Here is a 17,899-nt window from a genome sequence, read left to right as displayed (position 1 = left end):
CTAGTATGTCAAGTAATTGTATTTATGTAAATCTTAAGTTGGTTTTCTCTGATCCATCCATTCTCTGTTGCTTGTAGTTTTGGGGTACCTTTAAATAGCTAGTTAATTTTTTAATTTTTTTTTTAATTACAGAATAAATTAAAAATGGGAATTCAAACTGCAGTACTTAATGTATTAATGTGGTACAGATGGAGCCTCTCTAGCCACAAGATGCCATTCTCAGAAAGCTTTCCATCTTTAACTTCCTGCACATTTGAGCTAAACCACACCGCTGTAGTCCACAGACCATCTACGGTGTTTCTGACAGCAGCAGTGACGAAAACAACAAGCGCTGTATGTGGGAGAGAAACGGGTATGAGAGGAAATCCTGGGCTGGTAAAAAATATTTGTTTATATCTATGAAGTCTCTCTGGTACTATTGTTGTGCAACAAGTCATGAATGGGCATGATCATTGTTTATTTGTTTAATATATAAAAAAATACTGAGCTCAGCTAAGACAAATATAAATATCTGTAATAAAGTCACTGCATTCATTTACATTTCAAATAAAATAATGTTTCAAAAGTTGCACATGAACCAATGATTCTTTTTTTTTTCATGATTGTTATCTTTTTTTATAAGAAATTATAAGACTGCATAACAAATATTCAGTGAACCCCTGCAGAACAAATCTAACTAGTGACTTTTATGAAGTTGCCCAAGTTTTGGCCAGCAAAGTTAATTACATTTCTTTGTTGTTTTTTTTGAAGTCCTTCAAGTCAAGTCAGCACATGGACTGGAATGGAGTGAAAGCTCTAATGGAAAATGAGGAATGAATAATTAAAAAAAGAGGCACTGTGTGGAACAAAGCGAAGCCTGAGAGAGTTATTGCTGCTTCTGGTCTATTCATAACTTAATAGGACATAAAGAGCATCTACAGAACCACAAGCTTCCTCCATTCAACTCTTCTGCATCTGCTGATTGCTTCACATCTGTTTCGTCATTAGACGCCACCACATATTGTCATGTGAAAAGAATGTTTTTGTACAAGTCTGTGAAGTCCTATAAAAACTGAGTAAACCCCATAATTCAGCAGTTTGAAGAACCACATCTAGCTGCAATAATGTTGTTTCAGTTCATTGAGGTTTGCAAGTATTTGTTTATGCACAGCTCTCTTTAGGTGCAGCATTTCAGTTGAGTTGAGATCTGGACTTTGACTCGGCCACAGTAACGCCTTGAGTCTTTTATTTTTTTAGCTATCCTGGTGTAGATTTGCTGGTGTGCTTGGGATCATTTGAATGAACATGAACAACATGAACACATTTTGGCCCAGTTTTAGCTATGTGGACAGATGGCCTCACATTTAACTGTAGGGTACTTTGGTATACAGAGGAGTTCATGGTCGACTCAGTGACTGCAAGGTGCCCAGGTCCCATGGCTGCAAATCAAACCTAAAATCACCCCCTCTTCATCCCCCTCATCACCACCTTGACTGAAAGTTGGTATGAGGTGTTTGCACTGATATGTTTTGTTTTATTTTTTGTTTGTTTTTAGGGAGGCTTTCTCCTGGCAGCCCTTTCAAACAAGTAATACTTGTTCAGGCTTTTTCTGATCGTACTGTCATGATCATTATCATTTAACATGCTAACTGAGGCCTCTAGAGTCTGAGATGTAGCGTCTGAGCATTGCGCTGTGTGACCTTGGGGTGACTTTGTGGCAACCAACAAACTGCCATAACTTCTGCTTTTATTGTGGTGCTCACACTTCCTGATAATCAATTAATTAAGTGCATTTAATTAGCATCACTTGACTGCTACTTACCCTTTTACTTCCTATTGATGGAGTACGGGTGTACTTAATCTTTCACAAAACTACATAGAGTCATGCAAAAACTATTATTTTTTTCCATATGAATATATTAATATAAACTTTTCCAGCATTTCATTTACAAATGTCCATTTCAAATGCAAACCCTCAAAGAAATGTTGATGACAGCTGGATTTTTAACTTGGTTAGTCGTGGTATTCTGTTTTCCAGAAGGTCTGCTATGCTGTCTGTGGGTGATGACAGCACACATTGCACAGTCTTCATTGTTAATTGCCGAGTTTGTAGCAGAAGCCTGGGTGCCCACGGGCCTGGTAAGCTGGTGATTTTGGTGTTTCTGCAGTCCATGAAGAGGAGATGTCATTCAGAACAGAGAACTGGGTTTGCAGGACAGGCGTGGGAGGAGGGCTCCACTTAGGGAGTTCTGCTGTCATAAGAATGGGCATTTCCTATGACACAAAATGCAACAATGAGAATAAATGAGTCAATGAAACATGCTTTTCATACGCTATGATTCTATGTAAATAAATATGTAAATATGAAGCAGTTAACAGTTAACTCAGCCAACGTGGTAGCTAACTTAAGCTGATAATTCTCCAGCTTTCATAATTCCTCAAAATCTAATTGTGTCTGACTAAAAACAACAACAACATGAAAATTGTCAAATGTAACAGGCTTAAAAATGATATTTCACCAACTGCACTGTGGTACAGGCAGGAGCTTGGCACTGAACTGCTAATTTCTCAGCATGAAAATGAGGGGATGTTTCCCCAAATTTCCCAAAACCATAGCTTTAAAAAATCAACTTTATCTCTCCTCTTGCATAGCTGAATGCCAGCACAATGATAAAAATAAATAAATAAAATATAAATACATGTTCTATTTCTTAGTGGTAAAATCTATTAATAGTGTTTCAGTAATCTAAAACAGTGTTTTTCAACCTTTTTTGAGCCAAGGTACATTTTACATTCTAAAATGCATATTGATGCTCTTACGTTTCCAGGCATATAGACTGATGAGGGTTAACACGGTCACTGTGAGAACCACAAGAGCCAAGCGAATGCAGAAGTAGGGCAGCCAGACAGTCTTGTTGTCAGCAGCTGCCAACAGCTCGCCTACAAAAGCAGAACAACCAGATTAATGATCCTAAACTGCATCCACTAAAATGTAGCCTGCAAGTATTTTCTGACAAATCTACCTTCTTACCTGGATTATTATCATTATTATTATCAGAGTTTTCAGCCCACTGGTGTAGGTCTTTAAGGAATGATATATAGTAGACAGAATTAATACTTGCAATAGGACACATGTCAACCAAATTTTAGTGCTGAGGGAGAATTTAAAAATACCTGAAAGCGTACCTGATACTGAGATGTTGATGGCATGGCTGATTATTCTCTCACTGTGTCCTACTGCTACACTACATCTGTACAGGCCATCATCATGAATGGAAACCTGCTTGAAACTTAAATATGAGATCAGCTCATCTCCAACATGATTCTGTGTTTTCCACATTTCCACATTTCCACATTTCACTGATCCTTTCACAGGTGCTTGGGTTGAGTATTTTACACCAGCTGATCTTCAGTGATTCTCCACAGTGTTTGACGGGACAGCTGACCGTCAGATTTTGCTGTGAGACAGTTCTCCAAGTTTCTCCTCGTTGAATCATAATTCCAACATCACATGAAGCACGTAAGTCTACAGAAAAAATAAAATTAAAAAAACAAAAATTACATTTACATTTTCTAATTCAAACATTTTACATGTTTTCTATAATATAATATATTAATATCATAATTCTATAATGAATTAAAAAAACTGAGTCTATGAGATTTGCAGATATTTGCATTCTGTTTTTTTTTACATTTTTACACAGCGTCCCAACTTTTTTGGAATTGGGATTGAATGTTTCAGTCTTCCAGCAAGTACACTAATTTTTATTTTCATACTTAAATTATCCTATTTTGAAATCTACATCCTAATTTCTGTGGTTAACATAGCGTGTGATCAATATTAATATCACAAATCTCAAAATTGCCTCAAATAATTCTACACTCTATCTTTAAACTCTTGATTCAGATGTGCAAAACAACATAAAAAAGGGAGAAATATCAAAATAGCATCTATGGAGCGACAACATCTACGGCAGACATGTCGTATATGTGTGTATTGAAAGACACCATAGAGACACCATGTTGAGAATAATATTAACCAGAAGACAAACTTTCTGTGGTTTTCATTATTCCTACATTTTTGGTACATGATTAAATTATTGGATTTATTAGAACAGCCGCTGTATATAGAAGTGATATTGCACTTTGTTGGTGGGGCTCTCACTTTACTGCGATGACTATTTGAGGTCCTCTTTGGAACAGACATATAATGTAAACTTAAGTACCAAAGAACTCCATGGCACTCTTTTTAAAATAAATAACATTAAGTGCTTTTATTCTCATGGCATGGACATGTTAATCTAAAAAAACAAAAACGAACATGTTTTAGCAAATATCCCTTCATCAGGGAGTTACAGAGTTTTTATTGAAACAATGAAAACTACTGAAGAGCCGTTGTTTCCATGTACCCAAGTATTATATCTGCATCCCTCAAACATTCAAGTCTTGTGCTTTCAGTCATTATTATTCAGTCTCAGCCAACTAAAATCATATTTGTTAAATTTGTTCTTCCCATTCTCTCCTTACAGTTATTTAATTAATAAAAGAGCTTTTAGTTTACCTTTACTGCGTCCGTGGATAGAAACAAGTACAAAGCAGAAAAACATTGTCAGATAGTTCAGTCTGTCCATTTGGTGCATCATACTCACAACCTTAAATGTTCAAATAATCTGTTGTAGTTACTGCAGGGACTTCTTTTATTTCTGACAAGCTCACCACTTCCTGGCCCCTCACATAGCACCACTGCCCTCCACACATATGTGTTTCATGTTGTGACATGACAACGTTTGTAGTTTCAGTATTAAAGGAAGGTGAAGCAGATGTAACCCAGATATGCGGAATTCTGCTGGTACTTGATAGTGATTCAGGAACGAAATTAGTTGGTATAATGCTTTGCAATGAAATGACACCACACTGGCCTCATCAACACTGGTCATCAGCAAAACACAACAGCCTTTCCCAGGAGCCCAGATGTGACATCTTTCCTCAATGTTACACTGTGGCCACTGGATGAAATTCATTTTTTATGAGTGCTGAAAAAGGGCTTCATTCTATACTGCTCAAAAAATTAAAGGAACACTTTTTAATCAGAGGAGAGCATCAAGTCAATCAAACTTCTGGGATATTAATCTGGTTGGTTAAGAAGCAGAGGGTGTTGTTAGTCAGTTTCAGCTGCTTTGGTGTTAATGAAATTAACAACAGGTGCACTAGAGGGGCAACAATGACCAGGTTGCCCCTCTGACCAGGTGATACCTGGACCCTACAGAGGTTGCACAGGTAGCCCAGCTCCTCCAGGATGGCACATAAATACGTGCCATTGCCAGAAGGGTTGCTGTGTCTCTTAGCACAGTCTCAAGAGCATGGAGGAGATTCCAGGAGACAGGCAACTAGAAGAGCTGGACAGGGCTGTCGAAGGTCCTTAACCCATCAGCAGCACTGGTATCGGCTCCTTTTTGCAAGAAGGAACAGGATGAGCACTGCCAGAGCCCTGCAAAATGACCACTGTTGTGAATGTCCCTGACCAAACAATCAGAAACAGACTTCATGAGGGTGACCTGAGGACCTGATGTCCTCTAGTGGGCTATGGGCTCACTGCCCGGCAATATGGAGCGCGATTGGCACTTGCTACAGAATACCAGAAATTGGCAGGTTCACCTCTAGCATGCTGTGCTTATCACAGATAAGAGCAGGTTCACCCTGAGCACATGTGACAGATGTGAAAGTGTCTGGAGAAGCTGTGGAGAACGTTATGCGCCTGTAATATTGTTCAGCATGATTGGTTTGGTGGTGGGTCAGTGATGGTCCATGGAGGTATATCCATGGAGTGATGCACAGATTTCCGCAGACTAGGCAACAGCACCCCGACTGTTGTTAGGTGTTGTGTTTGAAATCCTTGGACCCATTTTCAGACCCTACACTTGAACAGTGGTTCCTAGGTTCTTCCTGGTGTGCGACAATGCCTAGCCTCATGTGGCAAGAGTATGCAAGCAGTTCCTGATACCACTGACTGGCCCCTGTGCTTGCCTGTCCTAAATCTAATAGAACACCTCTGATCCATCCGATGCTGCCTTAGACTGTCACCTTAGACAGTCTAAGGCAGCATCGATTCCCTGTTCCAGATCTGGAAGGAATTCCCCAGGAGACCATCTGCCGTCTCAATAGGAGCATGCCTTGATGTTGTCAGGCATGCATACAAGCAGATGGGGATCATACAAACTACTGAGTACCATTTTGAGTTGCTGCAAAATAGACTAGCCTGCTGCATCATTTTTTCACTTTTCTTTGAATCGAGCCCTCTGTAGGTTGATCATTTTCATTTCCATCAAATGATGTGGCTCCTTTCATTCCTAACACATTACCACATTACCCAGTCTATATCAGTTTAGAAATTCAATTCAGTTCAATTCAATTCAATTCAATTCAATTTTATTTGTATAGCGCCAAATCACAACAGTCACCTCAAGTAGATATCCAGCATGATTTTTTTTCCCCCATTGGGATCTGATGTGTTTTCAGGGTGTTTTCTTTTTCTTTTTTTTGAGCAATACATTTTGGTCAGAATAATTTTGTCATGGTCTGTGGGTTTTGTGAGCAAATTTAGTATTTTTGTGTAGTATCTGACTCTATTACAGTCCCTAGTTTTATATATATTTCAATTTGAGTTTTGATTCCTCATCATTTTATCATACCAGAGTTTAGAGTTTTAATTCTTTATTAGGTGCTTCTTCTTTATTGTTCACACTGGTTTTATTTCCTGAGTGTTGACGTTGCGTTCAGGTGCATTTAGTTTCCCTCTAGTTTGTACTTTAGACATTATCTGTGTGTAAATGGCCTCAGTCTCTCTTTGTCCTTTATTGTGGTGTGTGCGTTCATCCAATGTTTGACCTTTATATTCTGTGAAACCAGCACTTGATGTTGATATTCACCTTCCCTGGACCCAAAGTGCAGAGTTGTATGTGGGAGTTATTAAACAAAAAACAAACCTCTATTTGGGTGCAGAAGTCCGACAGGCAATAGAAAACTACAAAGCAACAAAGGTAACCAAAATAAAATAGGAAGAATTGTAACACAAGAAAATCCAACACAGGACATAACAGACATGGAGAATTAGAACTCACAACTCCAAAACAACAACAAACTCAGCATAGACTATTACACCAGTAGACCGTAGACTCATTCCAGAGACAGAGTACCTGGCATTCTTGAAGTCACTGGTGGGGTGCTAGATGGTGCCCCATCTGGGGACTCAATTTTCCTGATGGGGTACCTCAATGGTCATGTGAGCAATGACAGATAATTGTGTTAGGGCATAACTGGGAGATACAGCCTGGCCGGTGGTGGTGGTGTTACGTTTTTGGACTTAAGTGCTGGTGATAGGATGTCTACAGCAGACAAGGTGTTCAAATATAAAGTTCTTCATAAGTGGACTTGGCACTGAGACAGCCTAATTGGCAGATCGATAATCAATTTTCTAATTATGTCATCAGACCTACAGGCATATATTTTGTACACTTGGTTGAACAAAGGAGCTCAGCTATCAACAGATCATCACCTGGTGTTTAGTTCTATCAGGTGACCGTGAAGATACTGGTAAGGTCTAGCGTGGTTGTATCTTTGTGGCTGAGATCACAAGGTTTAAAACCACCCCAGTTTCTTGGGGGTAGATTGGATGCGTTGGAGATCTACAACATCATGTGCTGGCTATTTGGTTCCTGTACAACCATCGCAAAAGCTTGGTTCGGATTGCCAGTGGATGTTGGATTCCACCAGAGCTGCTCTTCTATTCAGAACTTTTATCAATACAATTGCTAGCCACAGTAAGGATGTGAGATCAGATCAGATCTGACTTTTCTAGATAATGTATTTGACAGTGTAGATGATGTACTGCAAACTGAAGGTCCTCATTTAGTGATGACCTCCAGCTTGCACTGGGGTGGTTTGTAACCAAGTATGAAAGAACTGGGATGAGAATGAGCACCTTCTGTCTGAGGCCATGGTTCTCAGTTGCAAAAGGCTGGAGTACCCATTCTGGGTTGGAGATGAGCAGTTGCCCTTTGGAGGGAAGAATGGAGCAGGGAATTGACATGTGGACTGGTGCAGCATCTGCAGACGATGTACTAGTCGTACAGATGTTGGAAATGTGCTTCCTCTAAATGGTGCCCAGGGTCTCCCTTACAGATAAGGTGAGGAACTTGGAATGGGCTCGCAGTCAAGTCACTCTTCCACATCGAAAGGAGGCAGGAAGGTGTTTCAGATATGTCCAACTCTCATTTGAGTGAATACCCATTCATGCTAACAGTTTCTCCATATGTTTTAACTTTGCTTTGTTTTGTTTTGATTTGTTTTTACATTTTGATAAATGCCTCTTTTTTCAGGAAAATTCTCTAACTGCAGACACACTCCTAAAAATGATTGAGAAAGATTTGAGGAACTCTTAAGAGGAAATGCACGCAATGTATATCTGCAAAAATGCCATAACATTTGATAGTGGGGCGGGGGGTATTTTTAAGGTTTCCAGTATCAAATGGTTAAGAAAACATGGAGTCTATGTCAAATAATTGTCTTTATTTAAGGTTTCCTCTAATTCATCCAATCTCTGTTACTTGTAGTTTCTGGTATCTTTATATAGCTAATCACTACTACTCTTACTTGATTTTTTTTTTCTAAATTTAATTACAGAGTATGTGAAAAGCAGAAACAATAATAAGGCCACCACCCAACTGAAGTATTTTCAGTGTAAACGTGTGGTTAAGGTGGAGCCTCTCTTGCCACAAGATGTCATTGTCAGAGATCTTTCCATCTTTAACTTCCGGCATGTTTGAGCTAAACCACAGTGCTGTGGTCTACAGACAAGGTCCGATGTTTCTGACAGCAGCAGTGACAAAAAAACAAAAACGTTTTTTCACAGCTCTCAAGTCTCTCTGACACGGTTGTTTCACTACAACCTGTGAATTAACTGCATAAATTATTTTGTTTAAAACATTTTTAAAAAATTAGCTCAAGAAAGAGAAATACAAAAATATCTAATAAAGTCTCTATAAACATTTCAAACACCATGATGTTTGCAAAGTCATGCATAAGCTAAGGATTATATATCAAATAATTTTTTTAATGATTTCTATCCTACCATAAGAAATCAGTCAGATGGTTGCATGATAAGTCTGTGCAGAAGAAATCTATTTACCCAGTGACTTTTTAAAATGAAATTACCAAAGTTTTGGCTTCAGTGTGATTATTTTTTTTTTCAGTCCTTCAAGTCAATACAAGGACTGGAGTGGGAAGAAACCATTAATGGAAAATACAATAACTTAATAATAAAAAAAACAAACAAGCATTATCTGGAACAAACCTGAGCGTGTGACAATAAAGTCACTGTTGCCTCTGGTCTAGTCATGATAGCTTAATAGGACACATAGTGCACCTACGCAACCACAAGCTTCCTCCACATCTCCTGCCGTGTGGTTGAAAGCTTAACTTCTGTTTCATCACGATTCCACCACATGTTGGTATATATTTTTTCCACCATTTCACCTGCAAGTGTCCATTTCAAATTGAAAATGCTCAGGAAACATTGATGGTAGCATACACTGGGTTTTTTACTTGGTGAGTCACGGTGTGCTGTTTTCCAGCAGGCTGGCTAGACTGTCTATGGTTGATGACAGCATACACTGCACAGACTTCAGTTTTGACCACTGGCTTTGAAGCAGAAGGCTGGCTTTCACACGGCTGGGAAGCTGGTGATTTTGATCTTTCAGTGGTACGTGGAGAGTGGATGTCATTCAGAATAGACAAGTGGGTTGATAGGACAGGAGTGGAAGGAGGGCTCCACTTAGGGAGGTCTGGTATCATATGAGTGGGTATTTCCTATGAATGAAACACACCAAAATGAGAATAAATGAGACAGTAAAACACAATGTCTTGACACTCCTATGACTCTATGTAAATATGAAGCAAGATAAAAAATAATTAGCTTGTAAAACAAGCAGTAAAATCCCACTGCCAGCTTGTCTAAGGTGTGTATTCAGTAAAGAAGAAAAGAAAAAAACATGTCAAAAATTACACTTCTTCAAGCTGGCGTCAAAGGAGAGTCCTTAGACTTTCATCTTAAAATGCCAAACTTTATAGCAGAAATCAGAATGTTTTAGAACACGTTAAACATGTTTAAAAACAAAAGCTAACCCCAAAGTTAATCTCCGCAAATATGCCCAAACTATAGCCTTAAAAAAACAACATTACCTCTCCCTTTACGTAGTTGAAGGTGGGCACTCCTGTAAAAAAGCCAATAAACAAATGGTCCATTTTTAGATGGTAAAATCAATAAACTGAGTTTCAGTTATCCAAGATACAAATTAATGCTCTTACGTTTCCAGTCATAAAAACTCAGCAGGGTCATCGCAGTCAGGGTGAGAATCAGAAATGGTATGCCCACACCGATGAAGAGGTAGGGCTTCCAGACAACAGTCTTGTTGTCAGCAGCTGCCAACAGCTCGCCTACAAAAGCAGAACAACCAGATTAATCATCCTAAACTGCATCCACTAAAATGTAGCCTGCAAGTATTTTCTGACAAATGCGCCTTCTTACCTGTTTTTCCATCATTATTATTAGAGTTTTCAGCCCACTGGTGTAGGTCTTTAAGGAATGATATATAGTAGACAGAATTAATACTTGCAATAGGACACATGTCAACCAAATTTTAGTTCTGAGGGAGAATTTAAAAATACCTGAAAGCGTACCTGATACTGAGATGTTGATGGCATGGCTGATTATTCTCTCACCGTGTCCTTTTACTACACTACATCTGTACAGGCCATCATCATGAATGGAAACCTGCTTGAAACTTAAATATGAGATCAGCTCATCTCCAACATGATTCTGTGTTATTTCCACATTTTCCATTTCACTGATCCTTTCACAGGTGCTTGGGCTGAGTATTTTACACCAGGTGATCTTCAGTGATTCTCCACAGTGTTTGACGGGACAGCTGACCGTCAGATTTTGCTGGGGGACAGTTCTCCAAGTTTTGCCTCGTTGGATCATAATTCCAACATCACATGAAGCACGTAAGTCTACAGAAAAACAAAAATTACATTTACATTTTCTAATTCAAACATTTAACATGTTTTCTATTTTATAATGAATAAAAAATGGGTTTATGAGATTTGCATATGTTTGCATTCTGTTTTTATTTACATTTTGTGCAGCATCCTTTTTTTGGAATTGGGACTGAATATTTTACTGTTTCAGCAAGTACACTAATTTTACAATAAAACAATGCATTGAGTAATTCTTGTTAGAAAAACATTAGTAGCCTATACTTAAAGCATGTTTTGCTCTTTTGTGATTGTAGCAATGACTAACTTTGATTTTTATGCTGTGTGTAAATCATCCCTTTTTGGTATATACTGTAGGCGACGCATCTTCTTTCTTATTTATCTATCCGTCTGTCATTTTGTATTTAAGCGGTGGAGTCAAGCCATGACGTGTGTGGAGTGATAACTTTTCAAGGACAGAAATAATAAAGATGCTCTAATATTATAATAATGTTGCAATTGATGTGATAGAAGTTGCGTATTGAAAAACAATATATAAGTTTTGTAGTATATTTACTTGTAAAGAATGGTGCTAAGCAGTTAGAGAAATTATTTGTAATTTATGTATTTCATCATATTTGCATGGTTTTCTCAGAAACTGAAGTATTTACTGGCCACATGGAAAATAAGATTCATGTTTCTAAATATTTGTTTTGAGTTTTCGTTTATTTGGTACTGATATAATGTTTACGTGATTCATTTTTTTGTTCATTAAAAATGAACAATGATAAATGTTCATTTTTATAATGATAAAGAGCAGCACGCCTTCTGAGGCAATTTTCCTATTCTCTTACACATGAGTCAAAGTGTTCAGTTAAATAATAATCACAGCTAGCATGAAATCTAATATTAGTGATTAGTAAAGTAGCAAATCTACATTTAGAAAAAACCTACGAGTAAATAATAAAATAAAAATAATAATAATATGTTGCAGTTAATATATGTGAACTATTCATTATAATAATTTTTCTTTATATGATTTTGACATGAAAAGTAACTTCCATCATATTGGCCGTAACACACAAATACACCAAAAACTGTCCTACCGCATTCAAATTATTAATACACTATACTGCCAAAAGTATTCGCTCGTCTGCAATTGCATGTATATTAACTTGAATAACATCACAGTCTTTTTTCACCCATTGCAGCTGTAACAGCTTCACCTCTTCTGAGAAGGCTTTCTACAAGGTTTAGGAGTGTTTATGGGAATTTTTTTACCATTCTTCCAGAAGCATATTTGTGAGGTCAGACACTGATGTTGGATGAGAAGGCCTGGCTCACAGTCTCCAATCTAATTCATCTCAAAGGTGTTCTGTCAGGTTGAGGTCGGGACTGTGCAGCTCAGTCAAGTTCTTCCACACCAAACTCACTCATCCATGTCTTTATGGTCCTTCCTTTGTGCACTGGTGTGCAGTCATGTTGGAACAGGAAGGGGCCATCCCCAAACTGTTCCCACAAAGTTGGGAGCATGAAATTGTCCAAAATGTCTTGGTATGCTGAAACATTAAGAGTTTCTTTAACCAGAACTAAGGGGCCGAGCCCAACTACTGAAAAACAACCTCACACCATAACCCCCCCCCACCAGACCTTACACTTGGCACAATGCAGTCAGACAGTTAGTGTTCTTCTGGAAACCACAAAACCCAGACTCATCCAGTGAATTGCCAGACGGAGAAATACTCGTATGAGTTGTCATTCCAGAGAACACGTCTCCACTGCTCTAGAGTCCAGTGATGGTGTGCTTTGCATCACTGCATCCAGCACTTTACATTGCACTTAGTGATGTAAGGCTTGGATGCAGCTGCTCGGCCATGGAAACCCATTCCATGAAGCTCTCTCTGCACTGTTCTTGAGCTAATCTTAAAGACACATGAACTTTGGAGGTCTGTAACGACTGATTCTGCAGAAAGTTGGTGAGCTCTGTGTGCTATGTGCCTCAGCATCCCCTGACCCCACTCTGTAAGTTTACTTGGCTGAGTTGCTGTCCTTCCAAATCGCTTCAACTTTGCTCTAATACCACCAACAGTTGGCTATGGAATATTTAGTAGTGAGGAAATTTCACATTTGGATTTTCTGCACAGGTGGTATCCTATCACATACCACACTGGAATTCACTGAGCTCCTGACAGCGACCCATTCTTTCACAAATGTTTGTAGAAGCAGTCTGCATGCCTAGGTGCTTGGTTTGCTACACCTGTGGCCACAGAAATGATTGGAGCACCTGATTTCAGTGATTTGGATGTGTGAGTGAATACTTTTGGGAATATGGTATATCTGCACTTTTTAATATATTGTACATTATCCAGTCATTCTTAATAAATTTATTCCTAGAATAACATCTGAATATTTAGTTAATTGGATATGACTTTATGATTTGACATGACATAAAATCTCATCTTAATAAGTTTCATCAATCATTTTTATTCCAGTAGTGCTTTTTACACTCTCTGTTAATCATTAAATAAACATGCAATAAATAATTTTTAAGAATGAGCCTTTCAGCATAGTATTGTTGTTACCAGCTTCTTCCCAAACATTTAGTCTTCTTCCTTATTACTAAAGCACTCAATTAGGATTTGCCTGTGTCATTACAATTTTTGTTCTAGCAAGAACATACAATTTTACTTTTCGGTCTCAACCATATATTAAAATGTTCCACCAATGTTCTCCTTACAGCTGTGTCATCAATAAAAGAACATTCATATTTACCTTTACTTCTTCCATGGATAGAGACAAACATAAAGCAGCAAAATGTCATCAGATAGTTCAGTTTATCCTTTAGGCTCAACATGCTCACAGCCTGAAACCTTTCAAATAATCAGCAGCAGGTACTTCAGGGGCTTTTTTCACATGTGACAAGCTCACCACTTCCTGTCCTCCCACCTACATGTTACGACCATCCTGCACATTTGTTTAATTCAGAACTCTTTGACATAGCAAAGTTACCAGCAATACTGAGGAGGAGTGGACTTAATGTAATCAAACAAGTACTTTTTCAGTATCTTACGGGTAGTTCAGCAGCATCGTATTTGCCTTCAAGTTTTTAGTGTTTCCTGAAGCCAGTCATCTGACCTTTGGAAGCTGTACACAAAACTAATCCTGGCTTTCCAGTGCAGAGTGTATTATTATTATTTATTATTATTTTCTGGTTTATGAATGACCAGTGGTGATAACTGAGTCTGCTGGGGCCTAGGGAGAAATTCATGGGGGGCCTCGCCAACCAGCATTCATCACTTTTATGTCATAAATAATCTGACACCAACCAAACAATTACAAGGCTGCTCTGCTTGTGTCATGTGTCTCTTCTCCATAGTTAAGGCCACAGGCCAGGGGGGCCCTAAGCAGTAGCCTCTGTGTATGACTTTTTGTTATAAACTGAGTTGAGTGGTGTGATTTTGCTGGTATGTTACTTTTTATGTTATACTTTTATTATAATTTCACATCACATGTACATTGTCAATTTTATTATTTTTATTTTATAAAGCAACAAAAAAAAATGAATTCTTTGTTGGGTAGTTTTGCTGTAAATATTTTTTTTAGTGTGAAATATTTGTCAGTTTGCAAAACCAGTAATTCAAATAAAAGTTTCCCTTTTGCATATCTAAAAAAGAAACGTATACTGAGTATAAACTATGGAATAAAATTCCAGAATACAGGCCTAGAGTAAAATAATCTTTTTAACAAAAATGCAGCAAATTTTTTGAAAGAAAAACTCAAACACGTTGCTATTTTACATTATTTTATTGGGGTGAGCCAAGGATCCGTTTCTAACGTGTGCAAATTTATTATCTCAACAACGAATGCTTTAGGTTTGTCCTGAGACCTCAGAAGCAAATGAAGAACATCTTCAGAGTCACATTGTGGCATTGGAATAAAAAAGGAAAATAGGACATTTTTGGGCAAATTAACAATTTCCCCACCACTCAGGCTACCAGTATGCTTATAATAGTAGCTTGTAATAGCAAGTGTTCTTCAGGCCACACAATTAGCTTCATGAAGTAAGCACATAAATTCGCTTTCAGTATCTAGCCTGTCCAGCCAGCCAACCTCAAACCTCAAACCTCAAATCTACAGCAAGGATGACTTTTTACTTGTTTGTCCTAACTGTGCAACCAGTAGGTGGTGTAAGCTGACATTCACCCTTCTTTGCAGACTGTTGACATGTTTCTCTGCAGCATGTGAGTGAGACGGCACCATCTAGTGGAAAAACACTATCTCACCTAATGTGGATCTAATGTTTGTGTCGCTGAAAAAAAGAAAGAAGAATCATGCATCTCTCTTTGAGCTGTTAGGTGTAGATGTACATTTTGGACCACATACACACACGGTGGATTCCTGCTTTCATTTTGTTAACACCAAATTCTGATCCCACCATCTGAATGTTGAAATACGAATCGAATCTCACCAAACCAGATCTCTGCTGCCCAGGTTTGGTGAGTCTGTGAATTCTAGCCTCATTTTCCTGTTATTAACTGACAGAAGTGGCTTTTAGTGTGGTTTTCTGCTGTGGTAGCTCATCTGCTTCAAGATTCAATGTTTTTTGCATTCAGAGATGCTCTTCAGCATACACTGGTTCAAACAACTGATTATTTGAATTACTGTTGCCTTCCTATCAGCTCAACACAGGCCGGCAATTCTCCTCTAAACTCTGACATTAATAAGGCATTTCCTCCCAGAGAATTGCCACTCAGTGGATATTTTCTCTTTTTCCAGATCATTCTCTGCAAACCCTCGATGGCTGTGTGGCATCAGCAGATTCTGAAATACCAGCAATCACGCAACGTTCAAAGTCATTTGGCGTAAATTTTCTTCCCCCATTCTGAGACTGGGTTTGAACTTCAGTGGATTGTCTTGACTTTTCTACAGAGAATAGAATCAAATGCATTTATTTTTTCATTCCAAGTTAAAATACAGACAGTTTTTAGTAACACTGCACAGGGTTTTATTCATAGTGGGTCAGTGCACAGTGTTATGAGATAGAGTTTGGTACTTTGATGGCGTTTGGACAGAAGCTTTTCTGTTGTGCAGGCACTTAGTGATGTACAGTAATGCCTTCCAGTGGGCGGCAGAGTGAAAAGGTAGGTGTAGTTGTCATCTAATGTTTAAGACTTGGTTTGTTGGCCAGAGTGGTATGTCAACATACCAGGGACTTTGTGGGTATTTGATTTGAATAAGAATCACTGTGACTTCCTAATTTACAGAAATCAAAGATGTAGTGTTTTTTAAAGTCAGTGGGGTACTTTTAAAGATGAGCCAGAGGGAGCTAGAAAAACAGGACAATTATGAAAAGTTGTATTTTCTTCAGTACACATAAGTACATGAGGGTGGCATTGTGATGTGGTGGTTCAAATCCACCAGCCTGGGTTCTGTTCTGCTTCCTCCCAAAGACATGCATGTTAGGACCATCCATCCATTTTCATCAGCTTATCCTTTTCAGGGTTGCAGGGGAGCTGTCGCAGGGCTAACACAGAGAGACGGACAACCATTCACACTCATTCACAAATAGGCAGTTTGGAATCACCAATTAGCCTAACCAGGAGTTATAGGGTTAAGTTAATTGTTGCCTCTAAATCGGCTCTAGGTGCAGATGTGAATAGTTGTCTGTCTCTCTGTCCATATCTGCGGTGGACCCACCTCTGACCCTTTGATAGCTGGGATAGGCTTCAGTGCACCCCACCCACATCCCTGAATTGTGGCAGAAAATAGATGGATGGAAGCACACGTTCCCTTTTAACCAAAATTTATTGTGCAACCTGACATTATTGCTGACACCTTACATTACAATGAATGTAATGTAAGACAACATATTGATGTAGCACCTGGGATTCTCAACCGGGCAGGCAGTCTCACTGTTTTGAATAATGTTATAGCCTAAACTGCTTTGATGAGTCATAAAATTTTTATGACCACATATTTAGGAAAGTCAGAAATCATTTAAATTCAGTCCACAAAATTCTTCCCCAATCCAAACCTCCTTAAAGTGTCAAAGAGATGAGGCCATTTGGCAGTCAAAAACTTCCTCAGGGACCTATCCCAGCTGTCACTGGTCAAGAAGGTACACCGTGGACAGGTCACAGGGCTAACAACATGAATGCAGACAAGCACCCACAGCTAAGGTCCATTTAGAATCATCAATCAATCTAACCCCACTCTCCCCATGCATGTCTTTGAATTGTGGGAGGAAGGTGGAATTGCTGGAGCAAATCCATGCAGACATGTGGAGAACATGCAAACTCCACACAGAGTGAATTCAAACCTGGGACCTTCTTGCTGGAAACAATAGTGCTAACCACCGTACCACCATGCCACTCGGACATCAATATTAAAAATATATAATCAATTAAATACAAAATTTACACTGAAAACATAAAATGCACAATTTCACCTATCAGTAAGGATGCTTATTTTAAGACCCTTCAGAGCTTCAGAGTTCATTTTTTGAGACTTTTCAAAATTTCAAAGAATGTTACTACACTGTGTGTATGCAGACATATCTCTGAATGAACATAAAGGTGTGTTTTTTTTGTTTGTTTGTTTTTTCCTGCTGACAATAAACGGTCTGTAAAGCAAACCTGGACTTTCCATGTGGTAAAGGTCAGTGACTTCCTGGTGTTGCACATCAAGAAAATTTGCACAATTATGCAAATAAGATGATACATTGACAACAGAATTCCAGTCAGGGTAAACTCGACTCGCTTAAAACTAGTCACCACCGCGATGTCTAGCAATGCAGATATTTTCACTTTTACTCAGTGACAATTTTTTTTAGACACAGTGTCTGATGATCACGCTATTGCCATCACCAGTGTGGGGGCAATAGAACTTT

At 38.5% G+C, this 17,899-nt stretch overlaps 2 protein-coding genes across 2 annotated transcripts; both read right to left on the bottom strand.

Annotated features, from left to right (window-relative positions):
- Window positions 1-2,122: 2,122 nt before the first annotated feature.
- LOC115800116 (B- and T-lymphocyte attenuator-like) lies at window positions 2,123-3,476 on the bottom strand. Its single transcript, XM_030757365.1, is given in 5 exon segments — window positions 2,123-2,253; window positions 2,800-2,919; window positions 3,011-3,061; window positions 3,166-3,334; window positions 3,336-3,476. Coding segments are annotated over 5 exon segments (516 nt in total). The 3' UTR covers window positions 2,123-2,218.
- Window positions 3,477-9,470: 5,994 nt separating this feature from the next.
- Window positions 9,471-13,873, bottom strand: LOC115801303 (B- and T-lymphocyte attenuator-like). The gene is made up of 6 exons (XM_030759083.1): window positions 13,783-13,873; window positions 10,714-11,046; window positions 10,562-10,609; window positions 10,342-10,470; window positions 10,216-10,247; window positions 9,471-9,843 (listed from the first exon to the last, which is right to left on the bottom strand). The coding sequence occupies exons 1-6, from the start codon at window positions 13,862-13,864 to the stop codon at window positions 9,541-9,543; spliced, it is 927 nt and encodes a 308-aa protein (XP_030614943.1). The 5' UTR covers window positions 13,865-13,873; the 3' UTR covers window positions 9,471-9,540.
- Window positions 13,874-17,899: the final 4,026 nt, after the last annotated feature.

The sequence above is a fragment of the Archocentrus centrarchus genome, chromosome 21, assembly GCF_007364275.1.
Source record: "Archocentrus centrarchus isolate MPI-CPG fArcCen1 chromosome 21, fArcCen1, whole genome shotgun sequence".
Lineage (NCBI taxonomy): Eukaryota > Metazoa > Chordata > Actinopteri > Cichliformes > Cichlidae > Archocentrus > Archocentrus centrarchus.
This window is presented reverse-complemented; position numbering and strand designations above follow the sequence as displayed.